At 38.1% G+C, this 26,234-nt stretch overlaps 1 protein-coding gene across 50 annotated transcripts in view; it reads right to left on the minus strand.

The window, feature by feature from the left end:
* The window catches only part of camk2b1 (calcium/calmodulin-dependent protein kinase (CaM kinase) II beta 1), a 111,098-nt gene that overhangs the window by 32,201 nt on the left and 52,663 nt on the right, over positions 1-26,234 (minus strand). For 6 of the 50 annotated variants that reach the window (XR_007040526.1, XM_047380613.1, XM_047380614.1 and 3 more), the window contains exons 10-17: positions 25,578-25,700; positions 25,361-25,444; positions 24,038-24,080; positions 19,944-20,039; positions 12,322-12,356; positions 10,534-10,566; positions 6,599-6,667; positions 1,314-1,358 (exon numbers count right to left, since the gene is read on the minus strand). Coding sequence is in view for 48 of the 50 variants with exons in the window: in XM_047380613.1 (XP_047236569.1) it covers positions 1,314-1,358; positions 6,599-6,667; positions 10,534-10,566; positions 12,322-12,356; positions 19,944-20,039; positions 24,038-24,080; positions 25,361-25,444; positions 25,578-25,700 (528 nt within the window). In the remaining 2 variants the exon portion in view is untranslated. Of the gene's footprint in view, positions 1-1,313; positions 1,359-6,598; positions 6,668-10,533; positions 10,567-12,321; positions 12,360-19,943; positions 20,040-24,037; positions 24,081-25,360; positions 25,445-25,577; positions 25,701-26,234 lie in introns of all 50 variants that reach the window. The other 44 variants (XR_007040528.1, XM_047380659.1, XM_047380626.1 and 41 more) reach the window with 20 other exon arrangements.

Raw genomic sequence — 26,234 nt, forward strand, 5'->3', positions numbered from 1 at the left:
AATTTCAAGGTTTTTTTTTATTTCATAAAACATCTGACTGCAAAGTCAACAACAAGATTGAATCATCTAGACTTACTTAGATGGATACCTTTTTACCCACTGGCATCATCTGGTTGGCTGAATATGACTGTTTTATCACTGGACTGATTTATTAATTGGACCTGAATCTGACTATATGATGGGATTATATGGGAACAAACTGGACTGATCTAAACAGAATTTGGACCAAAGTGGAGTCTAGAGAACTGCATATGAATTTTACCTGTTTGTCAGTTAAAATGACAAAAAATAAAATTTACTATGATTTGGCATTTTAGAAAAAAATCTAAATAAATTGAATTATTTTCACTTTTTCCAAACCAAGAAACACATTAGTAATAATTATTTCACATGTCTTCGTCCAAGCATACTGAGGACAAAATAAACAAATCATGAAAGGAGTCTAATTTGAAAACAAGCACTATTTATCTCTAACAATATAATTTCTTACAAAGATTTTTAAAAACCACTGATGAGTAATTATGGGAAAAGAGTTTTTTTTTCAATCAAGTCTCCAAGGGGAATATTTTCATTGTGCACTGCATTACATGGATGAACTCAACATATCTGCACATTTTGCCATTGAACACGGGTGCACCTGGATCTGATATTCTTGATCAGATACAGTTGCTAAAAACTGATGCATTTGTATATTTATACTCTATAATCAATATGAAAAGCCAAGATTTTTTTTTTCAGGTAATAAAAAGAAACAGAAAACCACATAATGCACTTTGATGCAAAGCTATCAAATCAAATAAAGTACTACTAAGTTTTAGGTCAGTTTTTATTTTATCTTTTGCTGCAGATTTTTCATACATTTAGCTATCAACTGCTTGATACCTTTTAATTATATTCTAATTTATTCATATGCACCTGTATGTAGGGAACACATCTATGAGGAAGTCGAGGTAAAAACAGTTACTGAGCTAAAGGCCTGGCAGGAGCAAATACTAGTTTTTTACTAAGCAGAACGTCATGGAAAAGGTGACTGCAAGAGAGATCATCAGTGGGTCTTCCTCCTGTTGGACTGTTGACTTAGAATTCTGGTTTGTAACAAATAAACATGCAAAGGTAGGGAACATTTTTTTCATAACAGCATGTATCTGTGGAGTTCAATCGGTTACACCCACACAAACACTATATCTACACACAATGAAATGGTGCACTCACACGGATGCATATTGAAAACAATTTAATAATAGGAGAAGGAAAAGGAGAGGAATGACAGAAAAGGATGAGGAGTGAGGTCAGGACTCGGGAAAGGAGAATACCTTTGTCCGGTCCACCGGATTATGGATGACAGTTGTCTGAGGTTCCTGAAAGAATATAAGGGGAGGTGGAAGAATATGGAAGAAAAGTGAGAGAGAAAGAGCAGAATTTGAAGTAAATTTAAATAGAAATGGGAAAAGTAAAGAAAAAGAAGAGACAGAGACAGGAAAGCTGGATGAGAAGAGATTTCTTGGAATGCTGATGTAAGACATGGGGGTAGAACCCTCCAACAAAGCGACAGAGTGGGTGGATGAGCTGAAAACTGTAATTTGGAGTCAGCTCTGCTCCCGGCAGACAAATGAATGAAGAACAGAAACAGTCATCCAACAATATAGTTTAAAATCAGCTCATCAAACTCATTTTTAATTTCAAAGAATACTCTACTCTGACTTACCCTAAAAATCTCGTGCAAAGAAAGCACAGATTTCCCCACAACATGCATTAAACAGGTAAACCAACTGTGTTCTTTACTGTACCTGAACTTACCCTGTCTCCGCTGTACAAGAGCAATGTCGTATTTCTGGACCAGCCAGCTGTGCATGCATAATTTTGAACTGCCCTCCATGTTTTCGATGATACAAACATGCACTGAATCATGTGAATTGTAAGAAAGCAAAAGAGAAGAATCAGCCTGCTCATATATTATGCATAACGTGTACTGTGACATATTTCACAAGGGGATGGCAAACCCTGCACAAAAACTGCAATAACCCCCAAGATAAAAATAGGTCAAGCTGTTCTATCACCCTCGTCTCAAAAGAGAAGATAGAACAGTGAGAACCATTATTTCAGGATTATAATCTAAAAACAAAAATTCAGAAATGGCGTTTTGATAGTTGGAATGTTTGCACCGAGTCGGGCCTTTACTACAAGATGCCACAAATAAATGCATAAGAACACTCAGAAAAACATTGTGCCCTTTCTAATATTTTTTGTTTAAGTAACAATCTAACATTAGCCACCCCCTGAATTACATATTGCATTGTCAGAGTTTGACTCAAGGCTCCTTTCAAACCCCAGTTCTTGACTTTTGTGACATACAGTTAGACACTATTCCCTTCTTATTTCAGCTGGCTCTGATACCTTATGACTCAAGCCGTTCACAGATGTTTTTCCCTCCGTTTTCTACAGCTGTACAGTCTTCACTGGAAATACAGTAAATCAGAACCCATCAGCACCCTCCATATCCTCAACAACACTCCTCTCCCTGCAGGAAGTGACACCTCTGTGATGACCAATCATTAGCTGTCTCTCTCTCTCTCTGTGATGCTCCTAGTGTTGCCTAGGCAACAGTCTCCTAGGGAAACAGGCACTGATGGCAACTCAGATGATGATGATCATGAGTGAGAACAAAGTACCTGGGGTTTCCACATTAGGTGGGTGTGACTGCTGATGGCATTGTATCATCCGGTGGGGGAAGGGAGCACCACTGAAATCACTTTGGGTCAGTGTAACTGATTCATTACAATTTGGAATCACAAAAACAAGACAGAGTTGGTATGAATGCATTAATGCCTTCCAAATCCCTTCAAATGACCCAACACCTTCCAGGTCAGATGATTAGGGTTGTGGAAGTGAAAGCAGTGTGCTCCCGATTCGACAAGCATGAGTTAACATACTTAAAGACTAAACACAAACTTGCTAGAGTCCCTGGCAGCATAAAACAAATCCCAGCCTCCCTCCCACTCTCAGTTCCTTTCAAGGATCAGATAATCTGTCTGTTCTACAAACAGCATCAGTGAACATTTGTAAAAATAAAAGTGTACCTCTCCCCTTAAACACTTTTCACATGAGCTGAACAGAGTGCATAAACACACACACGAGGAACACACAGCGAGCATGCTTGGTTTAGAAACACGCACATGTGGCGGCACGTGTTGCTCTTTACTCAGAAGAGTAGATGTTATAGATTATTACTACATGCTCAGCTGTGTAACATGTCACAGTTACTGAGATCATCTGGAGCTACGTTTCCACCCATATATAACTGTGGCCTGAGGGTACAAGTGGCTATACAGAGCCTTGCAAAAGTATTTCCACAGTAGGAAGAAAGAATGTATAATTAATCTTAAAAAACCTACTTTTAGGAATGTTGAATTAAAAAAATAAAGTCCAACATTTAACATGAATTTATAACTCACACTGCATTTTGCACAATTTGGAAAGAATAAAACATCTTTTCCAAAACAATCTGTTCTCAAAGGCTTGTAAGCAAGCAGAAGAAACTGTACTTTTAACTTCTTAAGAAAACTACAGGAGTTGGACAATGAAACTGAAACACCTGTCATTTTAGTGTGGGAGGTTTCATGGCTAAATTGGACCAGCCTGGTAGCCAGTCTTCATTGATTGCACATTGCACCAGTAAGAGCAGAGTGTGAAGGTTCAATTAGCAGGGTAAGACGCAGTTTTGCTCAAAATATTGAAATGCACACAACATTATGGGTGACATACCAGAGTTCAAAAGAGGACAAATTGTTGGTGCACGTCTTGCTGGAGCATCTGTGACCAAGACAGCAAGTCTTTGTGATGTATCAAGAGCCACGGTATCCAGGGTAATGTCAGCATATCACCAAGAAGGACGAACCACATCCAACAGGATTAACTGTGGACGCAAGAGGAAGCTGTCTGAAAGGGATATTCGGGTGCTAACCCGGATTGTATCCAAAAAACATAAAACCACGGCTGCTCAAATCACGGCAGAATTAAATGTGCACCTCAACTCTCCTGTTTCCACCAGAACTGTCCGTCGGGAGCTCCACAGGGTCAATATACACGGCCGGGCTGCTGTAGCCAAACCTTTGGTCACTCATGCCAATGCCAAACGTCGGTTTCAATGGTGCAAGGAGCGCAAATCTTGGGCTGTGGACAATGTGAAACATGTATTGTTCTCTGATGAGTCCACCTTTACTGTTTTCCCCACATCCAGGAGAGTTACGGTGTGGAGAAGCCCCAAAGAAGCGTACCACCCAGACTGTTGCATGCCCAGACTGAAGCATGGGGGTGGATGAGTGATGGTTTGGGCTGCCATATCATGGCATTCCCTTGGCCCGATACTTGTGCTAGATGGGCGCGTCACTGCCAAGGACTACTGGACCATTCTTGAGGACCATGTGCATCCAATGGTTCAAACATTGTATCCTGAAGGTGGTGCTGTGTATCAGGATGACAATGCACCAATACACACAGCAAAACTGGTGAAAGATTGGTTTGATGAACATGAAAGTGGCCACTATCCTGCAAGAAGAATGGCATAAAATCCCTCTGACCACTGTGCAGGACTTGTATATGTCATTCCCAAGACGAATTGACGCTGTATTGGCCGCAAAAGGAGGCCCTACACCATACTAATAAATTATTGTGGTCTAAAACCAGATGTTTCAGTTTCATTGTCCAACCCCTGTAATTGATGAATGTTTGAAATTTTCTGATCTGAAATAAGTCATGGTTGTATTCTGACAGTTTCACATGAATCTTTAACAAGACACTGGTACAGAAAGACTAAAGTTTAAATACAGTATTGACATAAATTATTCCAGAAAATGTGCAAAGCGTTGTGTGGTTTGGCAAGAAGAAAACTAGCATTTCTCTCAAGAAGCATTTTACTGTATTATTAACAAAACATGAAACTTCTTCACTCTTTGCTTTAAAATTTTAGGATTGTTCTTTTGAGGAATGACAATAACATTTCCCTCATGTTATGTACAATAAACATATTTTAATAGGTTTATCCTGCCTTTATAATAAAATGCATTTAATTTTTTACTCAAGCTTTCTGACATGGCATTGGGTGTACTAAGGTTTTAAAAGGTTTATGAATTTCAATGTTGCTGTTCCTAGCCCCATGAAATTGACTGAGAAAGTACAAGAGCGACTTGAGTTTTAACCCAAAACAGCTTAAAACAAACTTGCTCTTTTAAATGGTCGTGACTTCAAATTTCATCTAACTACTTGGAAATCTTTCAAAATGTCTGTAGCTTAAAGAAAATGACTGGTAAATCACTCTCCATGTGTATGTCTATGCATGAAAATAAGAAGAACATTTTTATATGGAGTTAAAGTATTTTAACAGCAACATAAATACTGTTGTTTTTCCATTTGGAATAAAGGCAATTGAAACATGTTTTAAGCTTATGTTTTAAATAAATCAATACTGTCAAAAAATACTGAGGGTTATCATACCATAAGAACCTAATTCCAGCCTATGACTAATCAGAATTGAAAATTATGAAGCAAATAAAATCTATCTATAAAGCACCATTGGAAGCATAAAATCACAAAGTGCGTCACATGAGCTAGCAATGCAAAACAAAAACCCAAAAAACAAGATAAGTTCATTAAAAGCAGATTTACAATGATTTTTCAAAGATATATATTTTAACTGAGACCACATAGTCCACAGATCTCAAGTCCAAAGGAAGAGAGATCCAGAGTCTGGGGGCCACTGAATGGATGCTCTGTCTCCTTTTGCTTTCATATTAGTATGGAGAACCATCAGCAGGCCCTGGTCAGAGGACCTCAGCGACCTTCCCGGGCGCAGAAGACCTTTGATTGAACTTGGTGCCTGTCTGTGAAGAGCTCTCCAAGTCAGTAAAAGAATCAAACTGTGTCTATAGCACAAAAACACATCTGTTCAGGGGATGCCGTTGTTGGATTAGTTATTATTAATCTACTACTTTTTGTTACTTAATGTTTTATTATTCTTTTCAGGATACATGTGATGAACTACCCAATGAATTGCCCATTAGGACTAATAGTTTTCTCAATCTTAATCTTATTTGTACTAGGTTAAACATTTTAAAAATGGTTGCTGATAATAAGCATAAAGGTCCTCCAAGTCTATTAACATACAAGCTTCCATTTCAACCCATGAGATTTAAAACATGAACAGAAGAAAATCGGTTGTGGTGTTATTTTACCGATGTCGGTGTATCTGTGGACTCACACAATGGAGATCAGATTTGCTATGAGAAGAACAGGGTAAAATCACACTGAGAGTCCCTGCAGGCAGTCAGTGTCCAGTCCTTATTAGAAAACTTACTTAGACGGGTAAAATGCCACGGCAGCACAATCCCAACCTGGGTGCAAGTCAAACCGCATCCCCACCAGCCACAGATAAATGTCTACCTACATTACCTGCTGATCTAAAACCTAACCAGCCACTCTGGCCAAAGATTACCTACAACTGGTGGATGCACAGAGAAATAAACAAACAGGGAGCAGTAGGGCGAAGACAGGGAGGTTTAAGGCACAAACACACACAGGTGAAGGGAGGTTGGGAGGTAAATACCAGAGCAGGTGAAGGGATGTTTCCTTTGGGACTGGTGACTATGCTGTTTTTGGTGCTGTTTGTCTGGGGCTGTGCAGGAAAGGAAAGGAGAAAGGAAGAGACACAACAAGAGTGTTAACAACAGCAAAAGAGTGTTGTCCATGCTGGTGTATGTGTGTTCTTCTTCACTGTGATGGGGTATGAACTGACTGCAAGCATTTTGACTTCATGTTTGTGAGATAGCAGTTTTATGTTTTTTTCTTTTGACTTAGACATACAGCAACGTGCAAAGGTCCTGAGTCATCCCTCAATCATTCATTTTGCTCCCAAGGAGCCAGACTTTCTTGTAATATTTTAAATTAGTTTCAATCAATATTTTCTTCAAGTTTTTTTCTCTTTTAAAGCTGCTGCTTGGTCAGTCCTTTATTGGTTAAATATATTATGTGACTGTATGAACTAGGAAGTGCTTTTTTGTTGTATGTTTCCATCTCTTTTAGGACATAAACTTGCAACAAACAGCATGTTCTTTGATGCAATTCGTTTTGATAAAGGTCTGGGACATATCACTTGATCCATAAATAAGGATAATCTGTAAACTCTTTTTACATGTAATAGTTGTTTTGTAAAATGCATTAATGCATCTCTTTAGAGAAGCAACTTTAAATTAGATCTTTAAGTTTCATTCATTGCTGGATTATTTTATCTTTCTTAAAAGGTACACGAGTATGATACCGTCCATCTGTCTCTAGATACTTTTCAAGACTTATACATTTTTGTCATCCTCTTGTCCAAATTCCTGTTTTTTGTAAGAAAATATGGTGTTTGTCAGGTGCAATAACTTCATAAAAAGTGAGTGAAAAAGCAGCAAAAGTCAAAATAGAAATATTGAATATGCCACAGAAAACCTAGAAAACTAGTAATCAAGAAGATTTTAGTAGATTAAAGGTAATTTTGGCTCCTTGGAAAGCATGATAGAACTGCTTTATAGATGTATTTATAGTGTCCTCTGCATTGATTGGCACCCCTGGTAAAATGTGTGAGAAGTATCTGCTTCAGGTACATTTATCTTTAGGAACTGTAGGAGATGGCACCAAAGGTTGGATTTTTCTACATTTGTATTGTCAGACTGCAATAAAATATAACTTTATTTTAATGTTTGTTTAGCATACCTTCACCATGGGTGCCAATAAAAGAGGAAGATGCTGTATATAAGTTATCAGATGAGTTTGTTTTTTTTTCTATTAAGTTTTATCTTCAGTAGATGTGTAATAAAAATCTCCATATAAAGAGAGGGAATATAATAATATGTGAATGACCTCACAAGCATAGCAGGATAAAAATAGGTGCATATCATATACAGTGTAGAGTCCAGAAAGTAAGAGGTCGCTGCAGAGATAAACAGTGAACACTATCTTAAATGTTATTCCTCTAAACTGATCTGTTTATCGTAAGAGGTGACGTATTAAGGGTGAGTGGTACTGCCTGACATCATCTCATAGTCACCACTGACGCCTCCTGTTAAGGGTTACACATAGCAACCATTCAACAATGCTTTTTGGCCGCGAACCTCCTGCTTAAAAGCTTTGTGGAAATGCGCGTCAGAAGGCCGCACATCAAAGAGCAGCCACTCCTTCATACATCACACAGATCATAGCGCTTTGGCATCGAATCCGCATTAAATCTGTTGGGTGAAAACATCAACTTGAAATTGCTAAGTGGGGCAGAATACTGGGAGTGGAAGTGAATCATCAAAGTGAGTCACTTTTAGAAAGTCAGCTCCCATTACATAAAATTTTAACCATGAGACTCTGTTCCGTCTCAGCAGTTCCTACTCATCGGTACGAGGTCAAACGAGGTCAACGGTTACTTAATGCCAAGAATTGTGTGATGTGGGAGGTAAGATTTTAAAAGGGAGGGAAAATAAATCTTTAGGAGGGTATAGGGAAAGTTTGAACTAGATCACACCTGATCAAGTTAATGATAATCTTGCATCTTGATTTAAAAAAGGAACAATTTCACCTTGAAGGCACCTGTAATCTGCTGTGCTGAATCAGAGAGATGGTTTATTGTAAAATGAAGGATAAAAAGGAGTTTGTGTATCTGTGTTAATGTGCTAGCCATAATGTGATATTTATACACCAGTGAACTTACACTGGAGAGGGAAGGATAGTAAGAGAGAACAGGTGAGCACATAGAGGCAGAAAAAAAGCTCAAAAACATTGAACAGCCATTAAAATAAAAACAATTACATGCAGTAAAGTCAAACTCAATCATTCCCAAACAAACCCCTCCTCTCATACAGACATTACAACTGCCAAGCTCATCTTCCTCTGTCAAACCACACAGGATAAATGATTCTTCATCAACAATCAGCTCCAGCGGTATCAGTGCTTCCATCATACCATGTTAGAGAAAAAAAGCTCAGAAAAGGCTAAATTAATCATGTTCATTGTTGTCCTATTGGAAGCAAGACCACAGTATGATTTATTAGAAGAGCAAAACAGAGAAAGTTGTTGAGAAGTTACCCAACATTGCTCTTGAAGATAAATAAGATGAAGGATAAGGGCAAAACCCACAGACAGCTTCCCAAGTGGGAAAGAAACGTTGAACACTGGGAGAAGAGAAGAAAGGAGGAAAAAGTCCAAAAAAGTCAGAGAATAGGGAAACAAGTTAGAGAGTCAAATAGCCTTCACATTTAATTACAGTACTTATTTGGTTTAAAAAGGTTTTTTATTGAACATTTTTAAACCAGAGAGATGTTATTCAGGAAGTTCTAACACTTGAATGCAGGAAAAAGTGTTGACAATTGTACTTTTATTTAGAAGTATATACCAGAGATTTTTACAAGTCATTGACAAGTCATTTTCTATAGAAGAAGAAGAAGCAGCAGCACTAGCGCCAAGATGACGGACCAAGAAACTACGGTACAAAGCCAGGTAATGTTCAAAAGTTTATGTATGTCTTAATGTCCTGAATATATGCTCTTGGTCAGTCATCTTGGCGCTAGTGCTGCTTCTTCTTCTTTTTCTGCTGGTGGTACGCAACAAATTCAGAGGTGCATACCGCCACCTACTGTACATCATTGTATAACTCCACCCACTATATTCTATGTTTTAGTTTTGTATTTCATAAAAATAAGAACAATGCTTTATTTATTATACTCTTGATTTCCCCCCATCCCCCTCTGTTCCTAGTATTCCTTTTAGACTGAATTATCTCCCATTACCTTTTTCCATCATCATATCCCAGCACTACGTTTACTGGCGGTGAGGAGTGTGACAGCGAATGCGCAATGCGAATCGACTAACTCTGTGCTCCACTAACCAGCCAGAGATCACGTGATGCCAAGCCGCTGATGTAAATTTTTATTCTCAGAGATAAGAAATCGTATTCACAAACTCTTATAGCATATTGTATTCATAAAGAATAAACCACAAGTGTAAACTTGAACTTTGTGTTTGTAATTTCTTGAAGCTGTAACATTTTATTTTGTATTCTTATAGAGAAAATATACAATACCTCTTTTGGATTTTACTTATGCACAACTATTGACTAATATGCACACATTTCCGTCTTTACATACATATTGTTTTTGACAGGGTTCTTATCCCATACTTTCCCTTCCAGAATTTTGTGTCTAATCTTGAAATAATTTAGGGGTTGGTTTTAGGATCATCCCGAATCACCAAGGGATCAAAGGTCATGAAAAAAAGGAATCTTTATTTTAGTGTTCAGTTCAATGATAAGAAATGGCACCCGTTGCACTTCAGAAGAAGCACTGAAAGGCACATTTCCACCTACTTCACCAACTGTTTGAATAAAAACTAAAAAAGGTACCGACACCTGCTATCAAACGGAATGAAAGTGAGGGAGAGATGGATAAAGCAAATGAAAGTCAGCTGAACATTATGATCAAAAAAGGAGTGACAGCGCAAAAGTGTTATTAGCATGCTCACCATGTACTGGACAGTCGAGCTGGACTTGCGTTTCTGTCCTCAGGCAATTGATGGGATGGATTTATTGATGGATGTGCAGATGATGTATAAAAAGAAGAGGTTGGGAGAACATAAAGCAAGCAATAACGACTGAAGAAGAAAATATAACTTCTGCCCCAAAAAAGGAAATGGCATTCATGAAAAGACCGTCAATAGAGAAGTCTGACTTTGAAAGTTATTGCAAAAGAACGGTGGTTTAAGCAAGAAAAGAATGACATCAGAGAAAAGACATATAAGAATGAAGTTTGCAATAAAGAGTGGAAAAAGCAAAAATTTGCTGACTTTTACATCTTTTAACAACATTATGAGCAACAAGAAACAAGATGGCACCGTACAAATTAGACAATTGAATAGAAATCTATTTATAATCAATAGAAACTGAAGCCATTCTAAGTCATTTTATAATAAATATATCCAGCGACTGTCTGATTAACAGATCAACACCGTTTGAAATGCTGAATGATGTGGTTTTAATTGATGTAACTGGCAGCACAGGAGCCTAAAGGTGGCAGGTAACTAGTGCCAAAGAGAGACCGCCTGCATGCGCTGGACAGGTGCTACAGCTGAGAAGCGTCAGGTGCCATTACGCATTAATGACTCGGGAGGAAGAAATAACGGAGAATTGAAAACGATGACAGGAGGCCGCAAAAACATTAAGGGAGACGTGGAGGAAAGGAAGGGGAATTGTGGCAAGGGAGGAGAAAAGGAGGAAAGCGGGGATATTAGCAAATGAAGAGGACGGCTTTAGAAATGCTTCAGGGTGAGTGTGTGGGGAGCCTGTTGCTAGGCGATGAGTGCGCCGCAGTGGAAGTAACAGTCTATTTCTGTCGTTTGAGCTTCCAGGGTCCAGACTGGCAGCTATTCCTGGAACCGGAGTCACATTCCCTGGTGAACCGAATGAGCAGGGAGGAAGGGGGGCCTTCACACACACACTTACACTGACACCCACGCTTACACACACTCCACGTGCAGGCATGCTCACACCCACATTTTCACTTTCAAGGTTTTGTTTATTTTAACTGGACGTACTGACAAACACACGTGCAAACTCCAACATAATGCATAACTGAACAGTATGTTCCATGCTTCGGCGCCATGCATACAGACGCACTGATGGAAGCCGTGTGTGGGATGTGTTACTGCCGAGTGTCTCCGTGAGCGTGGGATGGTGAGAGATCTTCATTAAAGGATGAGCGGGAATGTGGGGTTAACGACCAGATGGGGTGAGGAGGAAAAGGAAGCGATGAAAGAGGAGGTGGAAGAGGCCAGTGTGGTGGAATGAGAGGGAGAGGAATTGATTAAATAAGGAGGGTTAACAGATGGTTATATTCAATAATGAAGATGTAGATAATGGTGGACCAAAATAAAGGGGCCTTTAGAAAAAACTTGCTACTGGACGTTTGTGGGTTGGGAAGAAACACGCAAGTTGATGCAAGAGCAGAAACACAGTAGATGTGTATCCAGGCAAGAGCTGTTTTATTAAGCAAAATAATATCTCAGAATAACCTTAATTTTAAAACTGCCAGAAATGAAAATGAAATGAAAATTCCCAAGCCCTTGTTTAGATGCACACAAGTGAAAAACAAGCCCACAAATCCAACATCTATCACAAGGAAAGACAACAGCAAGGCAAAAATGAGCAAGGCAAAACAGAAAAATCAGCAAAGAGGTAGAGGAGACAGACTGTATAGCAAAGACAAAGAAGAGAAGGAAGTGTTGAAAAGTGCGAGGGAGACAATAATGTCTTACCTTAACATCTGCCTTTTTGTTGAGCAAGGTCTTGGCTGCTGCAGGGACAATGCAAGGGAAGCAACAATCAGTGTTTCACTCTGTTTCATGTTTAGCTTAGATTGACGCCTTCAAAGATAACATTCACAGCATTTTTTAGGATATGTTGTTCTTAATTGATCTATGTAGTAGATCTGCACAATATTCTGAGTGCCAATTTCAATGCATTATAAATGTGTGCCATATCACAATAGCAAAAAAGGACTGCATGGATGTGACATTTGGTAGGCTATTATATCTCATGTGTAATGCATTTAAACTCGGCAGGAAAAAAGAAAGTCTGATAAACTTCTGCTGTACTACACGTCCACGCCTGATCCAGAGCTTAGTGATATAGAGACTAAAGGTTAGGGGAGTGGTGGGGATATAGTTATAATGGAATCGATAGAGTAGTGATGAAAATGTGGGTTAATCGCAATCACAGTGTCACGTTTTCCTAATACTATACAGTCCAACTTTGTAGTCAATCATTCTTTTATATACAGCAACAATTAGCAGCGGTAGCCTTAGACAGACAGAGAAAAAGCACCTTATCAACTTGTGCAGCAAAGTGACACCTTCCAGTTATGAAATCACACCTACCTCCACATTCCAGCACTGCTTTAAGTTAGTGACTCATTTAAGGGTCATTCAACTTTTCTTACTGTTGTTTCCTCCCAAAACAGGATGCACTTCAGTTGTCTTATCGTTCTATACTTTGAACTGAGATGGATAGAAACTTTATCTAACTGGAACTTCAAGCTTACTTCCGCATAAAGCCACAGAGCTGTTTTATGAGTAAATAATAAGAACGTTGTTGTCAGTGAAATAAAGATGTTCTCTGATTTATTGTTCCAAGGCTGACTCCAAGGTTCCCCGCAGGACTAGAAGAAAGCTGAAACAACAATGGCCACCACACATAGCAGCCATGTAAACCCAACAATAAGCCCTGCTTGTGGAAGCCTTAAGGAGGATTAGTTTTCGGTCTGCTCTCTAATGAAGTTTAATGACGGAGGGGGTGAGCGAGGGAATAATACTTCGTTGTCTGATGAATATTAACACTAATCAGCCTTTACAACAGCTAATGGAAACTGCAAGCAGAAAACAGTCTGCAAGATATTTCAGCTATTCGAGGTGGTTCTGCTTCAAGAACAGATTGAAGGAGGTCTGACTAGATTTAATTATTGTCCCCCCAGAGGGACTCCAAACCTGAGCCAGACGTGTTGCTGGAGTGAGTCGGGGTAGAAGATTAAAAACAATTGTTATATGTTTGAGTGAAGATGCATGAATCTGTGCTTTTTTTAATGCTTTTCGTATCCCACATTCCCAAATGTCAGGACAAATGTTTAATGAAAGACTTCCATCACACACAAAGTAATGGGTTTTAATGGATTATTGTCGGGTTTACAGGTCCAGCATTTAGAAAACCTTTAGTCAAAGAATATGAATTTGAAGTTTGATAAGTATAGTCCTCTAGACTTAATGCACAATGAACAAAAAAAGCTCTTCCATTGATTTTTGTACACTTCCTTTGAAGTTCACATGCAAACAATGAGCATTGGTAAAATAAACAAAGGTCGTCACCATTTGAAGAAGCCCAGTCTGCTCTGACTGTCTTGATACATAATATGTGTCAGGCATGATTGTTTTACCAGAAAAAACAAATGTTATAATAATCAGTCACTTTGCAATGCGACTGATGCAAACCCCCAAAACTGATATTACAGCAGATATTGTTACTTACTGAATTATTTATCCACTGTGGAGTCCATGGAATAATACATATTAGGTTTGGATATAAAATAAATAATTTAAATTATTGTGCACTGGACAGGTCAAGTGAAGAGGCCTTTTCAATATTTGGTTTTTGGAGCAATTTTAGTGTTATTGTGGTGCTAGACTGCTAGCAGCTTCAGAATAATAGCGAAAAAAACATTTTGAATTTTGTAAAATTTTTTAATCACCACTTTATACTCATCACAATAAATATTGCAAATGCTAGAGTTAACAGTTTTGGTCATTATCACCTATTCTTAAGCATAAATTAAAAATTCCAAATCTCATTTTATTGTGCACCAAAGAAGAATAACCTGAAGTTCAGTATGAGCTGCATAGATTTAATCATTTACCACAAAATGTTTGTATTAAAGTCTTATTCCTGGACCAAATATCCATGCATTAATTACATATGAAGGATAACATTTAATGAAAACATTTTTTTTAAATATATTGTGACAGCATGACTGGACTGAATTGAACTTTAAGTACTTTTTCAACCCTTTTTTCCCCAACAGGACAGCAATGAGTCTTCTATAAAATTTCACAAAGTTGGAGAATAAAAAGAGAGGTATCTGCACAATCTCTAGATCATCTACAGGTTTGGGTCCTTCTTTATGCTCTTATCTCCTGAGCTCGCCCCACAGTTTTTCTATAGGATTTAGGTCAGCAGCCTGAGGTCTTCATGGAAAGAGGTAAAATGTTGGTTTGGCGCAACATTTCGGTGGTAATTTGACTATAGGTTTTGGATTATTATCCTGAAAGACTCAATGGTGACCCATTTTCAGTTTAGTGGTAGAGACAAATAGATTTTTCTTTTTATAATGCAATTCACCCTAAGAGCCTTCCAAGGGACTTTGGAAGATAAGTCCAGAGCACCTCAGACCCTCCACATATGTATTTTATTTAAACCTAGACCCACAAAGAGGTGCACATGCCTACTGTTAGAAATGAGCAAATTCAGTACATTTAGATTTGTGATGGAAGGACATAAAAATAAGTTTTCTTGACATGCCTCCCAAAAAAACAGCTAGGATGTTGATGGGGTCTAACGGTTGTGGGTCTAATGTAGACTTGGAAAACCCAGATGCCACCCTTTGTTACAGTTCATTGGGCTTTGGAGATATTTCTTTCTTCCATCCTCACCATCTTGTAGGGTGACAAGATAAACCTTTCAGCTTTTAAATATGACTAAATAGGACTGTAAATATGAGCAACTCGTGAATTAACATTTTATTTTACCCATTTCCTTACTTATGAAGATAAACACATATTACCACTTCAATCACATGTTCTCTTGTTTGTCTTCTTTTAAAGACTGTTTAAGAGAAATGGACCTCTGACACATCTTGTTTTTAATTGCATGGAAACAGGAAGTCATTGATTACCATTTAAACATTCTTAAAGACTGTTTAATTTAAAATACAAATAAACAGTTACATATTACAAGTGTAGCATTAGTGATTTTGTACATGTGATTTTTCTACGTTTCATTGGGTTATTATGAGATTACATCTGATGTAAATTGACAGTATATGAGTAAACTTAACTGAACGATATCAGGTACATATTAGATCATTTGATATTATCATTATAACCTAAACATGAGCAACCTGTGTGTTCTAGGTTACTGTTGGAACATTTTAGTGAATAATTCATGACCTGCTGGTTAAAGTGTCACAGTCATGGCTTCCTTACTTCCATGGATGAAGTCCTTGCAGGAACTTTTCAAGTTCCTGAGTGCAATTTCAAGTCTAATCAGATGCAATCACATCAGCTTCCCGCCGGTTACGTAAAAACACTATTTCTGGAAGTCTGGCATGTTTTCCACTCTCTCCTTCTTCATCTCCCTCTATTGTCTCTTTTTCGGAACATCTTGCTCTCAGTCTGAATTTGTTTTGTGTTCTTCTCTTAACATGTTCCAAAAGCTGATAAATTTAGAGATAAAAAAGCTTGGATTTACTACTTTTTTTTATAAGACTAGATTTAAATGTATGTTTAGAGATACATAAAAGCAGGAAGAATTGATATAAAAAAAAAAACAATAGGTCAGAAACGGACATACAGTAACTCTCCCACTTTGTTCACGTCTGCTTCACTGATCAAGTATCTCATCCTTGAAATAAATTTTCATATTCAACAGTATAGGGGGAAGGAAAAGGACGTGATACATAAATAGAGCATGTTCCAAATAGAGGAGACAGTGGCATGAATGTACACTACTTGTAATGCTGTTCGTCCTCAGTCTACTTCCAAATGCTGCCTGCTTCTGAAGGAGAAAAAATGGTGTCAGAAAAAGAGTCACGTTCGTTCTGTCCTATTCTTTGTTGGTTTGTCAGAGGAGGAGAGGACATGAGAGAAGAGAGGAAAAGTAAGTGGGGATGGCAATCACGCTGAGCGTTCAGATTTTAAACATGTTAAATATGGTTTTGAACTCCAAGCACAATGAGGGGACTCTGAGGAATTCTTAAAAGTCAAAATACAAGGGAGGTTATTTGAAACCACAGGTGTGGAAAAAGGGGGCGCTCCTTACCTTGCCAAAAATTACACATGAAGCGAGAAGAGAGAGGAAGAACAGATTAAAAATCAAACTATAACGAACATGAATCTGTTAAAAATAGCAAGATGCGTCACTGCAGAAACAGAGCAAGGATGGGCATGGAGTCACATGAACAGGTCGGACCAAGTTGCACTGAGGTGCAAGGCTGCCTGAATACCTTCTCTTTAAAACACATAATTTACCCCTGCATAAAACAGAACATGTACCGCTAGATGGTGACTGCATTTGTGTGTATGACATACAAAAGGCAACAGGGCCTCCCGTAAGATGGTGAGGCAGAGCACTATAAATATTTGATTGGAGCCTCCTGGAAGCTGAGGGACATGGAGAGGACCAAGGGGTCCCGATGGACCACAGAAACAAGGACGCGGCTACCACTTACATCTCCTTAGCTGACAGCTAGGCTGTCATGTCAGAGAGTTATTACAGTCTGTGTAAGTGGTTTTCATTGACAGAGACCGGCTCAGACAGAAGAAAATTAAACATTTTTCAAGAAAGATGAGGCTGGAAAAAGCTGTAGATCAGATCCATGTTTGACATCATTAGTAAGGTTTGAGGTTGGGTCCTGTTGCATTTGTATAAGCTGATGTGGTCTACAATGACTATCAGTAATAACCAAGTGTATATGACAAGACTTAGCTATGACTACACAGACATTAAGATAAGTTTGACATGATTGAAAACTATGAAATCTTAGCTGTGGAAACAAAAAAAAACAATAACTGAACTGATTGTTCCCTTTAATCATTAATTTAGGTCCGGAGTTCCACTGGTCCACTCTAACACATGCATACGCGTTGATCTAAACTATTTAATTGAATTTGTGCCGTACCGCAGGAAGCTGAATCTTCAGTCTCAAGTATTTTGCAGCCTGTAACACCTTCCCTCTCCCTGCTGAAGAAAAGCATCCCCACATTATGATGCTGCCCCCACCATGTTTAGCGCTGAAGAAGTTGCATCCATAGTGATATGCAGGGCTAGTTTTCCAGCATTTTGGATGTAGGTAAAAATGTTCTCCAACACGGTTTCTATGCCTTAAAAATTGCTGGTAGCAAACTGGGATTTCTTATGCCTTTGTTTCAACAATGGCTTTCTTTTTACATAAAAGCCAGATTTGTGGAGTGCATGAAACATAGGTTTCTTGTCAACTGGTTCTTGGCTATGTCTTGTTGGGTTTGAGGTTGTGACATCCCCATCATTGTCAGATGATGGATTGAATAGTGCTCTGTAAGACATGGGATGTGTTTTTTAACAATTAAACCTGTTTGAAACGTCTCCACAAGGTTTCTGTCACCTGTCTTCTGTGTTCCTTGGTCGTCTTTGATGCTGTTTGCCCACTAATGTTCTCTAACAAACCAGAGCTGACTATATTTACTATCAGATTTCATTATAAGAAGAAAAAAGTGTCTAAATAAAAAAGCACCCCATTAGTTTTTATTTGTGAAAATTTGAAAACCATTTTTCTCTCATTTCACAATTATGCACTGCTTTGTGTTGTTTTATCACACAGAATCCCAATGAAATACATCAAAGTCTGTGTTTGCAATGTGACAAAATGTGAAAACGTTTAAGGGGTAAAAATAATAGAGGCACTGTATTATCAACAATCAGCTGTGATATCAACTCGGATAGGTTGGCATTATAGTTCTACATTGGGCTGACTCAACTGCTCACACAATCAACATGTCCGACAGAGAGTCTTTGCAAAAACCTTTACAGACATACAAGCAATATGCAAAAGCATCAAATTAAATTTATTTTAGAGCTAAGCCACATGTCTCTACAGTCATATCACTGAATTTTACATGAACATTTGTGACTTTGTTGGAACTTTCCACTGAATTTGGTCCCAAAGTAAATGAAAAACAGATCAAACTATATTTTTTCCTTCCTTTGTGTTTATGAAGCTTTCAAGTTCCAGGTTTAGTTCAGCTGTTTCAGATTACAGAGGTGTTTCTTTATCACATTAATGCTGATCAGCGTAAAATAAGTTGTCATCACATTTCCATTAAATCTTTTAACAATCTCATATTGTCAAAGGTTTCAGTGCAGAGTAATATAAAATATACCCAGAAAAAACGTGTGTGAAAAGGTCCGTTGAGATCTACATCATTAAATACATCTATACAGCCACAAGTCAGGTCAGACAGCAGTCATTAAACAGCCTAAATAAGAATAAGTATTAAACCAACATCCTAAAGGTTTTTGGCTCTATGTGAGCATGCCCAGTCTTGCATCATCTGCAGTGTTCATCATGCACCAAAAATCCCTTTTGTGCAGCAGCGCATGCACCAGTCCAGTGCCCCATGCAGCATTCACTGACAGCTCTCAGGCAGTTCCATCCTTCAAAGTTGCAGGGGGTGAACTTTCCAGTGTCATTGTCCGACAGTGAAAAGAGAAGAGAGGGAAAGAAGAGCGAAGAGAAAAGCTAAGATGGGGTGAAACAGTAGGCACATGGAAACCTTGAATGAACCGAATTAAATTATGGAGAAGAACCAGGTGGGGTGAAGGAAGATGATAATCAGAGAGGTCGTATGATAGATGATGAAAAAAAGAATGGATGTAAAATGGGGTTGTGAGACACATGAGATGACAGTAAGAGATTGAGAGGAGCCAGAGGTGAGAACATCAGTCTGACAGGACCAAGGCCATGCTCTGTGTATGAGGGGGAGGACAGGATGAAACAGTGATGACAGAGCAGTGATAGGCACCGAAGCCACACCATTAGATCTGAGACAGGAGGTGACGTGTGTAGACAGTTGTAGCTAGGCTTTCATCCGTAATCTCCTGAATCTATTATAAAGCACTGACACAAAAATAATCACACAAAAACGCAAATAATTGTTTTGCAATGATGTCTATCTTCTTTATATTTAAGAAAAAATACTTTATATGGTTATTCTTATGAGTTTCAAAGAGCTCAACAGCAAATATTAAATTAGGGCTTCCCTGTCAAAAACTACACTCAAAGTCCATTTTCTTGCCAAAAAGTAACTTTACACATTAAAAATGTATACTTGTAGGCTAAATAATTGGATGAAAACTAAGCTAGACCTGCATCTGATGAACTGATGACAGATGTAGTTAGCAGTGTGGTCAGCCATCATGCTCTGAACTCCCATGCTCAGGGAGGAGGGAAGGAACGAAATTAGAAGAGAGTTAGAGAAAGTTTTAGAATTTGGTCAGATAAAAAAAAAAAAAATCAAGTATACAGAGAAGGAGTAGAGGGGGAGTGGGGTGGCATGCCCTGGGTGAGCCACCGAGCTACCTTGTTCCACCAGCCCTGCGGTGGTGCCGGCGGCTGCAGCCACAGCTGCCGCGGCCGCAGTCACAGAGGCTGGAGCGGTGGTCTGTCTGCTGCCGACTGTTAAGAGTCCAAAAACCCAGTAACACGTGAAGAAAAAGAGTTAGACATTAAAGGAGAGGGGGAAAGGATCAAAGAGGTGATGGACGAGGGAAGATAGAGAAAAGGCCCATATGATATTCAAGAGAGGGAGTCAGTCAGCAGGAGGTCAAGGGGAGGGGTTGGGAAGAGGCTCATTGGTGGGGATTCATTTACAGTTCTGGTGAGAATTTCCCATTAAATCATCACTGGCATGAATGTCATTAATTTTGGTCTTTTAAAAACATATTTAAATCATTCTTTCTCCAGGATGGAATGGTTATAAGACAAATTACTTCAAATATTAAAAAGGAGTGCCAAAGTTTGAGTTCATTGCTGATTTTCTGTGATCCACACAGCGTTAGAGTTACAGTATACAAGCAGACTGAAACATACACATACACCTGAACCAAGACTTAAATGTCCCTTAGCAAGACACAGCTCAGCCACATGCTTGTTGTATCAATCAGCAAGCTTCTGGCATAATTTGTTAAGGATATTCTTGGCAAAATTAGTAGAGTTCATTTAAATTGATTGGTTTTCTGACTTTTAAAAAAGTAGGGCTGAAACAATTAATTTGATTAACTGAAATAATCATAATCGATTAATCGAATAATTGTTAACGGAAGTATACAGACTCACATCATTTGCTGAGAAAACAACCTACTCAGAGCAGTAATTAGGCCAAAAATGTACAAAAATATATACATTTTGCATTTAAGATGATACATTTTCTTTGTCGGTAAATATACTCCATCAAATGGCATAGCTTTAGCCTTACCTGGTTCAAATTCTGTGAAACAAAATCTACTATTAAGCAACTTTTGCTATCAGATCATTAATCAATCAGAAGAATAGTCAACAGTTGAAGCCCTAAAACATTGTCAACATATTTGTAATGAGGTTAAAATTGTCACTTTGGAAAGAATATTGAACAAGCTGAATGTTAGCCAGTTTAGGTCACTTCAAAATCCGTTTGGTGCCTGTTTGGGATCATGGTCCTATTGGAGTATCAAACCATGTCCAAGTTGTAACTAGCTGTTAATTTGAGATAAGCTTAAAGAACTTGAAGGCAGTCATTATTATATCGGTAATGCAACAAATTTCCAGAATTGACTTTGGCAACAAAAAGCCCCCAATGATGATTCAGCCACCGCCATCCTTCGAACAGCTCAATCTTTGTCTCGTCTTTGCCTCGCTTGACCATGTGGGCAGCTAAAAATTTAGGGCGACCCTGAAAGTATCGTTTGGAGCAGAGGATTTTATTTTTGTCGATATGAGGCTTGAGTGTTTTTGGTTCCTTGGATGTTTGTGAACATTTTAACACATTTATTGCATTGGAGAGGGACTATTTGGCTCTCCTTCTACACCTAGGCAAAGTGGTGGCGTATCCTTATGACTAATGCTTGATTACTTATGAGTGCTTGAACTGGTGATCTTGGAATTTACCAATGATTAAGAATGGCTTAAAAAGACATTGAAGTATGTGGAGTTTCCTACTGCTCTGTATACTAATCAATAAAATCTGTGCCAATAGCAAATGCTTTTAATGACGAAGAGAAAGTACAGACTGCAATCAGAATTACCAATGAAGATTTTGTCTCAAATGAATAAAACATTTAGCTGAATGTATGTAAATATGTAAGCCTGTACAATTTTGACATGATGATTAGAAAAATCCACAATCCGACTTAAATGTTTTTTTTTATATAATCATTCCATCCTGGACAAGGACACATTAAAATAAATGGTTAAAAGCCCAAAATGCAGATGGCATTCATGCCCATGATGAGTGAATGTTAACTTCTGAGTGAAACTGTGTGACCAGTGACATTACTTGGTATATTCTGTCATACATGAATCCAAAAACAAAAAAAAGTCAGGGAGAGAAACAGGTCTTATCTTTTGTCTCACTGTTTGAAGCTTAACACTCTACTGCATGTTTTCTCAGTAAAAGCCTTAATGTTAGTATGATGGTAATGGTAATGATGCAGAAATTAGCAATGTTAATATTTGGCTTCATGTGGCTATATTAGTGCTTGCTGACCTAAGAAACTGCCAGTTTAATTTGACATATGAATGTGGGCCTATGTTACAGGTGATAAATCAGATTTGAAAATCATTCTTTTACCTTTTTTATGGTGTTGTTACAGTCTACATCAACAGGGAAATAAATCGCACCACCTCTGCTTGTACAGCTACACTCTTTTTATAATGCGTGACTCAAAATATGCTGAAAAGTAACTCAATGCAAGAAGTACTTATGCTGACATTTGCTTTGGTTTACTGTACAACAACTTCCTTCCACTGATGGCTCAGATGCTTTTTAAAAAACTTTCTCATTCTCTTACTCATCACCCTGATGGCCTCACACTTATAATGGAGTACCAGTTCCTAAAAAAGGGGAAAAAGAGTGAGAAAAGGTGCTTGGGTGAGGTGAGACAGCAGAGTTATACACCTGGGTCAGTGTGAGTGTGTGTCTGTGGGAGTCAGCTGAGTGGTTGCAAAGTGGATCCTCAGACAGTTTCCAACTGTGCAGCTTACAGAGTCAGAAAGCCCACTGTGAGTCATGTTTACTTAAGCAGCGTGTCAGCAGAGGCACATGAACGCACACACAGAACACACAAATATTTCAAACCAACACACACCTTTAATGACTCGTTCTAAATAAATATAATCAGGAACGTTCCTGAGTAGTTCACTCCAGGAAGGATTTAAGTTTCAACAGGTATTTTTAAACATTTTTCCTCCAAGTTGGATGGCTTTAAAAGTACGATTTGTTTTCTGGGAGATTCAGTATGATGGTCGAAAATGCAACTTTTATTTCACTGACCACAAGGTAAAAAACAACTCATTAGGTTAATTGTTGAGTCATTTTTGCAGATTTTTGGATCTCCTGTATTTTATTTAAAAATAGTTATTACAGATAATAAAGGGTTAAATCTTTTTGTAAAAAATCAGTTACAAAAGGTTTTAAATGAGGTGGGGGGTGGGGGCAAATATTTATTCTGTCTCACTTTATTACTTAACAGGTTCAAACTCCTGACTAAGATATTTAAAAAGATGCCAAACACAGGGATATACAGACATACAAAGACAAGAACAAAGACATTATGCATCTTCAGCTTTCGGATCAAAGTCAGTGTTCCCTTTATTTTATTGTGAAAGTTCAGAAAAAAAACAGCAAAATTAGATCCAAAATACTTGGACATCATTCTGTTGGGGACCAGCGTTCACAGTAAGCATTAGAGATGCAACTAGAAATCAGGTGATTTTTAACTTGACTGTCGCTGAAATCTGATCTTTATCGGATCAGTGAATGGAGCACAACATTCTTCAGTACAGAAGTTGTTACTGTGGGAAGAAGACTCAACGTTAGTTATTATAAAGTAGCAGATTTTCTGTCTTTTGGCACATCTAAAAGTTTGTTTCAGACTCCTTTGAGTATGAAAAAGAGCCGTCGGTCAGTGGATGTTAATTTGTACCCATGTTGGGGACACTGTTTCGAATCAGGAACAAATTAAGACCTGCAGCCAATGTCTGTCAATACCAGGAAGGCTGAAGTACTTCTGTTTTATCATCTTGAACTTTCAACCTCTATCTTGAATCTGTGAGACATCACTGTTTTTAAAACAAATCATTTATACAGTGAAGGTTTGCGAAAACACTGAATTTGAACTGCAATGAAATGAAAATGTGATTTGCTTTTTATAACATGCTCTAAAAACTTCAAACTAAGTCTTGGGTTAAGGGAGAAAAGTGATTTGTTGTTTAATGCCGTCATTTTAGCACACACCTAAAATCCGATTTAACATCGCATTAAGTCAGGAATCAGATGAGGTTCTTCCAAGATGATGGCATGCTCCAACCACAAGAGTTCAACAGACATTTGAGTTACACTGAAAGCTGGTTATTGACTAGTGCTACTTCAGAGTTAAGTTATAGAAACTGTGAATAAAATGAGTCCATAACGGTCCTACCTGAGAAATTTCGAGAAACCAGCATGGTCGTAAGAATCGCCCCCTAAGAGAAACAAAAAAGCATTGAAAATAATTTAATCAGATTCATCAGATATCTTTTTATACAAGAAAATCCATTATGCAGCTAATTAATCAGCCATTAACCAAACCTTATTATATTTTTTTAGAACTTAAAACAAAGATAAATTTTTGAAAAACTCTTAAATCAAATCAGGTAGAAATTCATTACGGGAAGAATAAAACTCAAAGTAATACACCATAATAATGCTGTTTTCTGGAGAAATGCTAAAAAGAGAACAAGCTCAGATTGCAATCAACCACAGTTTTAGAGTTTGGTGTGACTGATTCACAATAAAAATATATTTTAAATTGAAAATTCAATCAAACTAGAGAAATTAAAAAGGAAAGAAAAGGTTTTTAGCTGAAGCTACCCACACTTTTTAAATTCTTGATGTGATAAAACATCAATTAGAAGCCAAAGAGATGATGAACACGAGGTAGGAAAATTGTAAAATCATCCTAACACATATTTAAATTCATATATTACTATATTTCAAAAAGGAAGGGCTGCACACTAACTAAATGTGTGACAAAGTGTGAAAACCAGAAACAAGTGATTAATCATTTGTAAATCGCTTTGCATAAAAGCATTTGCCGAAGGTATAAATGCAATGTAATGGAAATGTAATTTTGTTAAGTTTACAAAACTTGTATCAATAAAGAGGAGAGCTCCACAAATGGTAATGGCACATTTGGAAATTTAAGCAAATGTGATCCCATTCACCACCAACATTTCTCTCCCTTTTCCTATTTCAAACTGCAGTTTGTTGTAAATTCCCATCTTCCAAGGGTCCATCTATATTTTAAGTGTGAAAAGCCTGAGAGTATTGGTGGCAGCTGATGGCATGCTGGTTGAATAGTGCAACATTTGCCTGCAGCCACCTGCGCTTCTGTTTCCAGCTTCCAATGAACTGGTATTTGAGCCGTGCCAAGAGAGGCCTGAAAGCAGCAGGGTAACAGTGTCATGCTCCAACGGCTAAGCTGTTATATCCACACAGATGTCAGCAATAAATCAGCATGAAAGGAAAAGTTCTGATGCAACACAACTTTGCCCTTTTTACTGCATTTTCACAACAAAGTCTAATTATATGAGTTGTTCATTACAGATCATATAAAAGGTAATCATTTATACACAAATAACAGATGAGACATAAAACAAGAAAAAACAGTGGAAGAAGTACTGCTTTTTGGTTATTTCACCTCACATGAGAGCTTATTAGAGCAGAGGAGGGAGATGTTGGAGAATGAAGCATGCAAACAGACCTTGAGTTTCCTCCTGGCATTGAATTTCTTCAGGCACTCCACAGTCTCCTGTCTGTGCATCATAGATGCCACTGTGGATCGTTGCTGGGAAGAGAAGGAACAGAAAAAGAAGCTGAGGACATGATAAACAAAGAATATGAAAACTCAGGTTTCATTCTGATGATCCACTTATCTGTAAGCTTGTATTTAGCTAACTAGTAAAGAGGGGACCACATACGCAGACCCATGGGTGCTTGAGGGCCTCCTGAGCAGTGATCCTCTTGGCTGGGTTGATTGTAAGCATCTGGTTGATCAGGTTTTTTGCCTCTGGGGTGACTGTGTCCCACTCTGGGGACGGAAACTGGAAAACAGAACAGAATCTCTCTAACTATGCGGCCAGTCCTTAAATAGACAGCATTAAATATGGTGGTTATTCTTTGTGTTTAAATAGGGTCAAGCTTGTTTGCACAGTTTAGGTATAATTTATGAACCGAATAAAAAAAAACAAAAGAAAACTGGAGGATGCACTACAGCAGGAGAACATCTGTCCAAATTAATACATACAATCCAAAGTGAAACCTAACTTGGAACAACTAAGCAGCTCATAGTTACAAGATTCACCAAACCGGTTCTGGTGCTGAATCAAGAATGAGCACCAGTGTCCTCTAGTACTGTTATACTGGTGCTATCTGTGCACCAGTTCTTTGTTGGGCAACGACAATGAACTGCTTTCAATGCAGTTGGAGAAAACAAATTACAAAACAATGCTTTGAGGTCAGTTTAACAACTCTATGGTTTCATTTTTAATTTAGGACCCAAAAAAGTGGATGAAGTGAGCTTTAATAATATTAAAAGTCAGATTAGTTTTGTAGCAACACAAGGATACTGTCTCCAG

This window comes from Girardinichthys multiradiatus, chromosome 12 (genome assembly GCF_021462225.1).
Source record: "Girardinichthys multiradiatus isolate DD_20200921_A chromosome 12, DD_fGirMul_XY1, whole genome shotgun sequence".
NCBI classification, from domain to species: Eukaryota; Metazoa; Chordata; class Actinopteri; order Cyprinodontiformes; family Goodeidae; genus Girardinichthys; species Girardinichthys multiradiatus.